This window comes from Euphorbia lathyris, chromosome 8 (genome assembly GCF_963576675.1).
Source record: "Euphorbia lathyris chromosome 8, ddEupLath1.1, whole genome shotgun sequence".
Taxonomy (NCBI): Eukaryota; Viridiplantae; Streptophyta; class Magnoliopsida; order Malpighiales; family Euphorbiaceae; genus Euphorbia; species Euphorbia lathyris.
Window position 1 is genome coordinate 31,064,025 of NC_088917.1, and position 12,049 is coordinate 31,076,073.

Genomic DNA, 12,049 nt, shown 5'->3' on the forward strand with positions numbered 1-12,049 from the left:
TTCATCAGGATTGGGGATCCGATTTGAGATAACAGGATGGGTATAACTAATTGGTATTAATAGGTATAACTAATCCTCAGACTCAAAGGAATATTAATTGGTATTCTGGATTACGAAATGTGACGCTTTAACTCTGGTGTAACATGATCCTTAACAGAGATGACTCTGGGGTGTGAACAGTAGACGTTGGGTATCACAGGAAGTGATTGCGGGATCGTTATATATTGGATTGAGCATTTATCACTCCCGATGAATGGGAGATACATCCATGGATCGCTTGTGGAAGACTCGACTCTAAATCCTTGCAAGGTGATAACTTAAGACTTGAAATACAGATTTCACTTAACCTATCTATTTGAGTTGACTTGGCCTGTACAAGTAAAACGAACGTCTCGCTATATGTGACTTGACATCATCCATAGTCATAAGATTCAGTTCAAGGATGTAGTTGATAAAGGATCGAATTATACTGTAACTAATACGGAAAGGTTAACGACAGAATCAACCTGTCTTCTTATAGCTCTGGGGGAATGATTACGGACTTGCTAATCACATACTCTGTACATCATTCCGTTATGCAAAGATTAAATATAATTCTTTGAAAATTAATTTAATAACGTTGCATACGGCTAGAAGCAATAAGAACCTAATGGGTCACACATAAGACTTGGAACCTAAAAGAGAGATAGATGTTAATTAATTGATGGAAGCCCAATTGAGCCCAATAAGGCCCATAGACCAAGGGGGTCGAAATTCATGTAGCTAGATACATGAATACTTAATTTGATTTTGTTAAATCCTAATTAGATTAGGATTATGAATTAAATTAATTAAGAGATAAATAAGTTAGGAGTTTTAATTAGATTATAATACTCCTATTATTATCCAATAAGGTTATTATTATTATCCTTAATATATTAGATATATAGTGAGATAATAATTAGGAATTCTATTCCGAATTGAATTCCTATTCAGTAACCTAATTCTATCTAACTAGGGATTAGATACAAGAGATTATAAATACCCCTCCCCCTTGAGATTTTCGAAATCGAACAAGAGCTATTCCCCTATTTGAGATTTTCGAAATCCACATAGTGAGAGAGAGAGAAAATTCGACACCCCTAGTTCGAGGACGAGATTTCTCTACGGCTTCCTTCCGATCAATTGATTTCATCTATTTCTTTTATCCTTGATCTTGTGTTGATTAGTTAGAGGCAATCTACTTTGGTTGCTATTCAACGGTTGATTCTAAATTAATCTTCCCGTGTTTGATTCCGTGTTTGGGAACTCGGAGAAGAGTTGTGGGCACTTCATTAACAACGGTAGATTGATCATCAAGAGGTAATTCTTCTTATCCCTCTTTATATGAAATAACGGTTAACGGATCTTGTGGTTTATGGAAATAGGTTAAAAATTTTATATTTCCGCTGCTTTACCTTAGCCTAATTCCCAACAAACCGCTCCGATGAAAATCCCTCGTCGCACACTGAGCAGGAACGTGAGGAGACCTCAACTGAGTCTCAAGAACATGGTCAGCATGACCAACCTAAGGTCATTACTCCGAGTAAGAAACCCCAAGCTGACCAAGCAACACCATCTAAGAAACAGAAAAAGGAGAAGGGCAAGATACCACAGGAAAGAAACTATTCTCCGGTCTACAACAGTGTGAGGGGATACAAGATCGACCATTCCCGCTGGTTCTCTAAGGGTTTTGTAGAAGCTGAAAAACCCTTTTGCGAATTGATCTCTAAGAATGGCTGGACCGGGCTATTTTCCCTCCATGAAGCCACTTATCCTAAATTGATAAGGGAATTCTACACCAACTTACGAGCTGCTGATGATGACACTGACTACATGGTCACAAAGGTCAAGGGCAAAGAAATCTTCGTCAATCCTCCCTATCTTGCCACTTTGCTCAAATTGAAGAATGAAGGAGCTGAACTCAGAACCACAAACGATCACGGTAAAATCAAATACTCTTCGGAGTTCTATAAACCCGCTGGTCACGTAGGAGAAATCGCTAGCACCTCTATGGGTCAAAATCAGAAGATGGCCCATTACATTCTGACGAACTTCATATTTCCCAAGGTCAATTCCACATCCTCAGCGTCTAATTTTGAGCAGTGCTTCATCTAGCACATGCTGACCTACCAGCCACTCAATATGCATGTGTTCCTCATCGGTGCTTTCCAACGAAGTACTGGCACACTCAGGTTAGGTTCACTAATCACCAAGATACTCAAAGACTACAGGGTGAACTTAGTTGAAGAAATAAATGTTTGGGGTACAGAAATTACTGCGGCCGTATTGTTCGGTTTGGCCTATGACCAACCCATTAAACCCAAGAAAGGAAAAGGGGCTATAACAGAGGAAGGAGATAATGTGGTTGAAGGGACAAAGGGCATGCTGGCCAGAAAGGAAAAGAAAATAAACCAAGCTCGCACTGACCGCGCCAAGGAAGACAAAAAGAGGAAAGTTGACCAAACCTCTTCCAAAGATATTAACTCAGCTTCAAAGAAAATCCGGTTTGTATCACGCGGGAAGCAAATTGACACTGAGCAAGGCCAGGAGGAACCTAAGTCAGCAGAAAATCTGAAAAGGCCAGCAGAGCCTGAGGAAGTAAGTGAGGATACTCCTGAGGAGCCCCTGAGAAAGAAGAAGAAGAAATCCTCTGGTCTTAACCCAATTGATGCACTTCCTCTTGACTGTGTTGTCTCTGAAGACTCACGCTTTGTGAGAAGTCAAGATATCGATCTTGAGAAACCTCCTGCTGATAAAAAAGAAGAACTGGGTAATGATGAAGGTCAGTTTGATGTTGAAAGGACAGATGATGCTGAGCTAAGTAAGGATGTTGCTACTGAGGAAAACCAAACAGTTGATGCTGAGCAGACTGAGATTCAAACTGAGCAGCTTGTGCAGGAAAAGGTTGTGGAAGGTCTCAATACTGACCTTGGACTGAACTCCTCTTCTGAGTCACTTGACTCCATTCCTGCTGATCCTTCTCTCCAAAAGTCAACACAGGCAAACACCTCAAACGAAAGGCTCAAACATCTCCAGTCATTGATCTTCTGGACGATTCTCCGCTAAGGGAACTAATTTCTGACCTTACCACACTCCAGTTCCAGTTCTTCAACACTGCCATTAAACCAACTTTGGACCAAATCCAGGAGAAGTAAGCCACTGTTTCTCAAGCTGAGGAACAAGCCAAGACTCCTGAAGATCCAATTCCTGCCGAGAAAGAGCTCGAAGTCCAAGCTGCTCAAGACAATGAGCGAGCAAAGGAAAATTCTACCCCAGTTGGCTCTGAAGTGCCTCCTCCTGCACCAACTCAACTTCAGACCAATGTTGAGCAGGACAATATCTCTGCCGATCCACCTCTTCCTAATCCTATTTCGCAGAATGATGAACAGTCAGTTCCTGATGCTGACCTAAGCAAAATTCCAGCTGCTGACCAAGCTGGCCCATCTGGTTCTGGAAAGCAACATACTCCTCCACCATCTGGTGCTACTCAAATTCCGGCCGCTGAGCAAACTCCTGATGCAACTTATGCTTACCTAAATGCAACTGAGTCTGGGCGCAGAATCATTGACTCGGCTCAATCCCTACTCCAAGATCTTAACCAAGCTCATGCTGCTGCTGCTGGGTCTACTCATGTTGAACCAACACAGATCTCCTCTGTCACTCAGCTTCTGGCAGAAATCAAAGGTCTCAAAGACTTGCTGAGTGTCATGACAACCCTTCAATCTCACCAACCCAAGCAAGACTCAATAATGAAGCTGGCTGAACTCCAGCTGATGATGGTGAACCACATGAATTCCCTACAAGGACAAATCAACAACCTTTCAGCTGTGAACTCAACTTATGCAACCTCTGCTGAGGTTAATCAACATTTCACCCAGCTACACTCTGAGCTGACCAGAGCTCGTGAATTAATCTCCTCCTCCTCTCAGTGTTCCATTGAGCAAATTAATGAAGCTGTTCGCCTACTCAACTTGAGTAAAGAAGAAATGGACACTGACCTGGTGAAGACTAATGAAATTCTGCAATACTCCCAAGCCACATTGAAACATGTCCGCTATACAAATGCCCAACGTCAGTTTTACGATTCGGCTCTGCTCAAGATGTATCATCAAGCTTATGCCAAGATGACTGACACCATCACATGGATCGGGAAATCACAAGAGTATCTTCTAAGTATGCTCAGTGCCTCTATTCGAATCCCTGCCTCCACTCTGGACGATGGCGTGGCAGTGTTTGATGGTCTTCAGCTGAGTACGAGTCACCTCTAAGCATACTCAGCAAAACTGACTCGTGCTGTTTTTAACGACACCTTCTCTCCTCCTCAACCCGATGCTGGAAAAACGGGGGAGAAAGAACAAGCTGATGGAACTCAGCAAATGGGGGAAGCATCCGACAGTCAGCAACAAAGAACCGCCAAAGGAAAAGGCAAAGTTAATCATGCTCACCAAGCTCAAGTCAACAGGAAGAAATAGATTGTCTAGTTTTAGTACTTGACTTGTAGTTTATCTGGCATGTTCTTTCGTATTTTGTATGCTGACAATCTATCTATTTTAAGCATCTTTTCATTCAACTGACTTATCTATATGTGATGCTTACTTGTTGTGCTATATGCTGATCTGTCTTAAGTGAACAAACAAACAAAACTAAGAAGGGACATATAAGTAAAATATACTCAGTACACATTAGCTTTGATACATCCTTTCATTTGCTCTGATACATGATTCAATAAGCTCTGATATAATCCTTCATAACTCTGATACCTAAAACTAAACCATGTATCGAACTGAGTAAAAATATGTTCCAAATTTTGAACTCTTCTGAAAGCTGACCTAGGTTCATCTAAATTAGATCTTGGAAGGTCTAGAATTGAACTAAGTCAGTACAGGCATATCTTACATTTTACTCGATTAAATCTTAGAAGGTTTAGAGTTAAGTTAAGTCATTGGATGCAACCCTTACGAGGGAGTAACTTCAGAAGAATGAAAGATAACTCAATCATGGGGAATTTCAAAACTGAGTTCCATAATTAAATATTTTGCCAACATCAAAATGGGGGAGTTTGTTGAAACACCTTTCCACATGATTTTGATTTAGCAAAATTATTTAAGTTAATCCATGATTAAGACAATTAAATTTATGTGCTTTGATTTAATTGTACTAATGCGTTTGTTCAATGTTGAGAATAAAAATATATACATATAAGAACATGAATCAAAGTAAGACAGAACGTAGTCAGCATGATAACATAGCACGAGCTGAGTAAAATATAACTCAGTATGAAAGAAGGAAAGTCTTCTTCAGAACTGAAACTTGCAGATAAAGCTGACCACAGAAGCTGAGGAGAACTTAACTCAGAAAAGTCTTCTTTGGAACAATATCTTGCACAACGAAGCTGACCATGGAAGCTGAGTAAAAAGCAACTCAGTATCGTAAATAGCAACGATCAAAGACAACGGCTATCAAAGTAAAGCTGAGTGCTCTTCAGGACAACACCAATGATCCGTTTGCTAAAAGATAAGATCCGACAGTGATCTGCGCCAATTCAGAAGATGTGGAATCATGCAAGGATATGGTTTCGAGACGCATGGGTCAACTGTCCTCTAACTAAAAGACAAAACTGGCGCTAGAAGACGAACCTACGAGAAGAAGACAAGCCTGACGCCTGCCAAATTCAGACGACATGATTGGCCTGCAAATCTGAAGCTGACCAGAACAATGTCGCATGAAGAGCTGTTTGAATCTAACAGATAGATCCAGATTCAAATGATTTAGTCTTTAGAATTCAAATATAAAAGGACAAGTTCATTCTTGGATCCTAAGCTGAATTACAAAGAGAAAAACAATATACATACAAAGCACATCAAAACAAGAAAGAGATCTTACACCAAATTTCCATTTCTGTGTAAAAGCTAGATTGATTTTGTAATCATCTAAAGTGTTCTTTGTCTGAGAAAAGAACAAATTTTTATCAATTGTAAAATTGAGAGCGTGGTGCTGACTACTCGGTTTTAAGTACTCAGTGGTAGAGAAAATCTAAGTGCTGGGTTGTAGAGCTTAGTGGAGTTGAGTAGACGAATAGAGGACGGTACTCTTGCATATTCAACTGCCTTGTAAACGGTTTGTGCTCTACCTTTAAAGAGCTCAGTAGTTGATTGAAAAAGCCCGGAAGGATTCTGGGGACTGGACGTAGGCGGAGAGGCCGAACCAGGATAAGTCTGCTGAGTTATTTCTAACCCTTTCTCTCATTATATATCTGTATGTGTTGCTTGCTATATTTACTCAGTACATAAATTGTTTAAGCTGACACTGAGTAAATCAAAGTGCTGAGTTGGAAGCTGACCATAAAGTGTCAATTCCCAACTCACAAGTAAAACAGTTCTAGTCAGTCTTGACTAAAGCTGTCTTACGTCTCACTCGACCGTGCTGACCAAAACTGAGTTAAGAAACTCAAAGCATTATTTTAAGTCAGCATAATTAAAACGAGAAAAAATATATTAGTTCCTAACCCCCCTGGAACTAATCACACGGGACCAACAGGATGGGGTCGCATCGAAAGCCAGGGGAGGTGGCGTCTGGTGCATTCCAATTTTTGGCAGACTAGAAGGAGCTGCGACAACCGCTGATGAAAGGATGGACAACTGCTGTAACCCAAGGACCTACTAGCATATGGGCTAAACCGGATGTAGGGGCGCTAAAATACAACATCGACATTACGGTATTCACGACATCAAAACAGTTCAGTACATGAGTTGTGGTACGTGGGCAAGAGGGTGAATTTCTAGCGAGTTTTAGCTCGGTGTCTCTCGGCATTATCTCGTCCAAACTCGTGAAGTCCTCAGCATTATGGGACAATATGCATTAGGTGTTCTCACTCTTGTATGCCAATATTACACTTGAATGTGATGCTAAGTCGGTAATTAATGTGTTTCACTCCAAGCGTAGAGATTTGACAGAGTTCAGATGTGTTATGAAAGATATACACTCTGGTTTTCAATCACGTCAGGATTGCTATGTGATGTTTGTTCCACGGTTAGCGAATGATTCGACTTATGTAATGGCCCGTCACTCTCATTACAATGCTAATCTATCTATTACTATTATTAAAACATGAACCTTACTTGCCATGTGTCACTCTAATATTAATTTATCTGATGTGTCATTTTGATGATTTTTTGAATTTTAATTTATTTTTTCTAATTTTACTCACTCCTTCGATCTAAGTCCGCCCCTCTCCCTCTCAATCTCTTCCCTTTCAACTGACACCCTCAACTTCTCTTCATCACTACCTCACGTTAGCAAGCATTTGCAGAAATTAGATTTAACTGCTTATGCATTATTAACCGTTCCTAACCCATTCCTGTTTATCATCTGCATACATCTGTCTCCATGCTTTTGTCATTGTGAATGACTCTTCTTCTCTCAAAGTTATTTCCTGAATCATGAATTTTTCATATGCCAAGTGCCCCTCAAAACCTAGATTTTATGTGTATCTCATTTGCTCTCCGTTTCCAATTTCTGACCTCTTTCTCTTATTGTTCAGATATCACATTGGATATTTGATTGTAAATGATGCGCCTAATTCATGAAACTCGTGGATTACATTATGCAGAAAAATACTTCAACAAACTTGCTGTGTCTATGCTCTTCTCTGCTGCTATGTGCAAGAGAATTCTGTTAAAAAAACAGAAGCTATTGTGCAGGAGATGTGAGACCTATGTTCGAACTATTTTATAGGGAAGAAAATCTGCTGTTCCAAATTTCCTTTCCCTTCTCCTTTCCTCCTGCCACTTAATTAAAATATGTATGAGAGAGGGACAGGAAAAGGGACATGGAAAATGGACAGCAGATATTCTTCCATAAACTAGGGATGAAGTCCAATTTTTCTTGGGGAAGTGCAGATCTACTCCTAACGTATGAAATGGTAAAGATTTACCCTTAATATCTCTAATCAATATCAATTTTAGTTCTACCAGATATAACAGCTGTATAGATTTTGATCGCTGTTGTACATTTTGATTCTTGATATTGCTTTTAAAGTTAATTATTTTGCTTCAACAACATATTAAGTTTCTGATATTATTGCATTTTGATTCTTGATGCAGATCATTCTGTACATAGAGTTATATCTAAGTGAAACTGAGTCTGATTTCTATTTTTCATGTGTATATATTTTGATCTTCTAATATTGATATTGTCAAGATGAATATTACTGAAATTTAATTTGGATATCTGTAGTCATATTGTGTGGAATTTATTACTCTGGAGGGTGATAACCTTTCCAAAGTTGAAAGTTGATAACCTGTTGCTAAGGTCGTACTTTCCCTTGATCCTCTACGACCTGACGATTCCTCTGCTCTTCAGGTACTCTCTTTTTGATTTATCTCTCCTAATTTTCTTTCACTTGCTAATTGCAGCGTGTCTCTTTTTTTATCGTTTATTTATTGTAATTTTAGTCAGTTTGATGCCTTTTTTCTCATGCTAATTAGAGATGCTACTTACTGCATATCTTTTGATTCTGTTTTGTGAAAACCCTAATTTGTTTTTAAGCTGCTATATATTGTTGTGAATTTTCCTCCAATTAAAGTAACATTAGCCTTTGTTGTCATTAGCCCTCTTTTTGTTTGTCAATTGGAGAAGTTATATATGGAATGGATACACATAGATGTATTTTTCCTGGGTTTCATCATGTGATGCTTTTCTTGGTTCCCACTTGATAATCAGTTTACAATGGAGATGGCTGGCAGTGAGATGGGGAATGTACCGAAGATTTATTCTCTCAATATGTTTAAAGACTTTGTTCCTATGTCTGTCTTTTCCAAGACAACTCAAGGTCAGGCTCTACTTCGTTTTGTTTCCTGAATTTTTTAAAATTCAAGCTATTTCTGTAGTTTGAGATTCGAGACCATGGTTTGATGTTCCTTTTTACAGCAATATGAACACATGTATCATTTATACCATACCCTTTTGCTGAAGGGCATAACTTCATACACTAATATTATGGAGCACTGGTGCTTCTAATTCTGGATCCCAAAGTCTAACATGTCAAGTTCTTGTAGGTTGAAGTTTCTGATGATTCTTATTTATATAGTTTACTCTATATCATGGCACCATCACATCCGTAAGATAGATTGAGCTATCCAAGCATTAATCAACTGAGTGATTGGTTTACGTTTTCAATGTGCAATAATTGTATTTTAAGTAATTGTGTTGATGACCTTAATCCTACTGAGTAAAGTTTCCCATAACTTTTCAAAACTTTTCAACTGCTCTAGAATCCATTTTCGATCCATCTTCCTCTTTTCTGTATCCTTCCTATCCTTTTCAATCGTATCACCTATCAACTCCTTCTCACAGTTACCCTCTTTCCCTCTTTCACGCAACCCTAACTCTTTCAAACTCTCACACCCATAGAATCATCAAACATCCTCCCTCAAAATCAATTACATTACATCACTCACTCTTTGATGGTGGATAGAGAGAAAGAAAGAATGGAAAGTGAAGAAAGTGCAGACGAACTGGTATCTCTCGCTCCCTCTCCGTTATTCATATTTGTTATTCTCTATTTGCTATAACTGTTTATTTTTATCTTGCTTTAGGCGCTAAGATGGATGAAGTATGTTCTTGGAGCTAGAAATACTATCCTTGAAGTTGTGGTCCCATGCTCTGGGACGTCCATGATTGTACAGCTGTGGAAGGTTTTTCTTCACTTCTTTCTTCTTTCCTTGCCTGGAATACTTCATAAGTTAGTATTTTACCATTGCCATCTGATTTTTGTTATGAATTAAGTGTTTTTTATTGTTATATTACTATAATATATGAACAAAACAAATTGATAATGGTCATTTATACACTTAGGACTGAATTATCAATTCAATAATTATTCTCACAGTAAAAATTTGATATTCTCCCATACATTCTAACTTCTGCCGTCCATTACCTCAGTTGTTGTTGAGAACAATTGAAATTGAAATGACTACCGTTACTTCCTATGGTAAATTGTTAATCATGGATCATTTAGTAGCTATTATAAGTGAAACAAATCATCATTTCAATATATTTTTTACTTTATAATCATTATTACTATTAGTGTCCTATTTATTTCATATATGGCTTATCTTCATTAGTTTTTCATATAAAATTGTTATTCTATAATCCTAAACATACCATAGAATCACCTTATGTTAGATTTAAATTTCATAATCGTTATCTGTAATTTGTTATTGAAGCATATCAGAATGGAAACACCAGCTTAGGAACCTCATTTATCAATACATTTCGTCAGATCTATTCTCCCCTGAATGTCTGTCTTGATTTGTCATCGGAACATCAAGCTATAGGACTTGCCAACAGAGTAGAGGCAACAATTTAAGTATGGCGCAAAAGAGCCAACTTGAAACCTGCCAACTACATAAGTTTTTGATAAATGTAACAATTTATATACAAGTTCTCTCCTTCTAGGACGCACCAGCTGTTGTTAAGTCCTACTACGATAAGAGAATTGTTGGTTCCTTGAGGTGAAGGAGGTGAGTTTTTCGTATATTGTTATAAACCAAATTTATTATTGTTGTGGCAAATAAATCTGATATTTGCTTGCTTTTGAATTTTAGAGGATGAGCATGATGTTGTCTGGTTTTCACTGGAGAATGGCAAGCCCCATGAGTGTCTTCTGTAGAATTATTAATAACAACTCTTTTTTGATACCTCTAGCTATATTATTTGATTATAATAGAATGATAGAGAAGATTTTGAATACTGACCTGGTTTCAAATTGTTTCATTTTATGTATATACTAGCTTCAACTTGAGCTTGATGATTTTACAATGTTAAAGCTAAAGCTGAAGCATTTTGAATACTGACCTGGTTTCAAATTGTTTCATTTTATGTATATACTAGCTTCAACTTGAACTTGACCTGGTTTCATTTTATGGTCTAATAAATTATTGCAGAATTGTAGCCAAAGTTAAAGCTGAAGCATCTTTGCTGAGACTAACAAATGAAAATTTGAGTAAACAAGTTGAAGGTCTGCAATTGAGCAGGTTAAATGAGGTTGAAGAACTTGCCTATCTGAACTGGGTCAATTCATGTTTGAGAGATGAATTGTGCAATTCTATCTCCGCAAATTCGGATAAGGCCTCAGTCCTCAGTCCTTGACTCAGCAGAGAGAAATACAGAATCTGCTGGCTCATTCACTAGCGGGAACACCGAAAACTTAAAGAGATTAAATTTGATTAAAGAGGGATGGCAATGAGAATTCAATGGAAGTGGTAGAGTTAAGGAGGTTGAAGAAAGAGCTGCAAATGGAGAACGGGAATCTTTCTTGCAGATTATCATCTATAGAACCCAATTGGCTTCTGTTTCCAAAGCTTCTGAGTTATTATTAATAACAAATCTTCTCTGATACCTCTAGCTATATTATTTAGAGAAGGAAGAAGTCCAAGAAGAAGACACTCTATCAGTGGATCAAAGTTGGGAATTGAAGAAGTGCTATCAGATAAAAGAAGGCAATCGGTTTTACGCGTGCAAAAGAATTGGAGAAAGAAAGTAGTATGGACCAAAGAAATTGCACAGAGCATAATAAGTTAGTATCATGATTTGACCTTGAAAAAAAAGGGATTTGAGGGTTCCAAAGTTGAGAATGAAATTTACAAAGTTAGAAAGAAATTGCCTCCACCACCCAAGTTCTCAGTGAGGACTAATGTAGCGGGAGTGGTGCAGAGAGCTCCACAAATAGTTGAGTTTTACCATTCATTAATGAAGAGAGACTCCAGAAAGGAAGCTGCAAATGGAGTCTGTAATGCCTCAGAGCTTGCAAATGTTAGGAATAGCATGATTGGTGAAACTGAAAATAGATCATCACATTTGCTTGTGGTAAATTGCTTTTTTTTCTCTCCAAAACCTTGGCTTTTCCAATTCTCATATATGGTCTGTTTCTCCTTTCTCTTAATTTGTCCGGATTTCAATGTCAAACAATTTTCTATTGATGTAATTGCCTAAATTAAGTAAACATTTAGTATTTTTTTAGGCTATA

General features: G+C 38.1%; 1 protein-coding gene across 12 annotated transcripts; it reads left to right on the forward strand.

The window, feature by feature from the left end:
- The first annotated feature begins 7,259 nt into the window (after positions 1-7,259).
- LOC136203492 (uncharacterized) lies at positions 7,260-12,049 on the forward strand. Of its 12 annotated transcripts, none has more exons than XR_010674868.1 (5): positions 7,260-8,382; positions 8,743-9,539; positions 9,618-9,763; positions 10,480-10,544; positions 10,629-12,049. XR_010674868.1 is itself a non-coding variant. In XM_065994657.1 (5 exons), the coding sequence occupies exons 3-5, from the start codon at positions 9,486-9,488 to the stop codon at positions 11,170-11,172; spliced, it is 405 nt and encodes a 134-aa protein (XP_065850729.1). In that variant the 5' UTR covers positions 7,260-7,942; positions 8,124-8,382; positions 8,743-9,485; the 3' UTR covers positions 11,173-12,049. The 12 variants fall into 12 exon arrangements, 2 of the variants coding, with proteins under 2 accessions (XP_065850729.1, XP_065850730.1); XR_010674869.1 differs by having other exon boundaries at positions 10,968-12,049; XR_010674870.1 differs by having other exon boundaries at positions 9,618-9,716.

Excerpts from the sequence above, each read along its gene's own strand:
- LOC136203492 (XM_065994657.1), top strand. The coding sequence starts at position 9,486 with ATGGTGGATAGAGAGAAAGAAAGAATGGAAAGTGAAGAAAGTGCAGAC. Across the intron at positions 9,540-9,617 it reads AAGAAAGTGCAGACGAACTG|GCGCTAAGATGGATGAAGTA; the intron begins GTATCTCTCGCT and ends ATCTTGCTTTAG. Across the intron at positions 9,764-10,967 it reads TTGCCTGGAATACTTCATAA|AATTGTAGCCAAAGTTAAAG; the intron begins GTTAGTATTTTA and ends AAATTATTGCAG.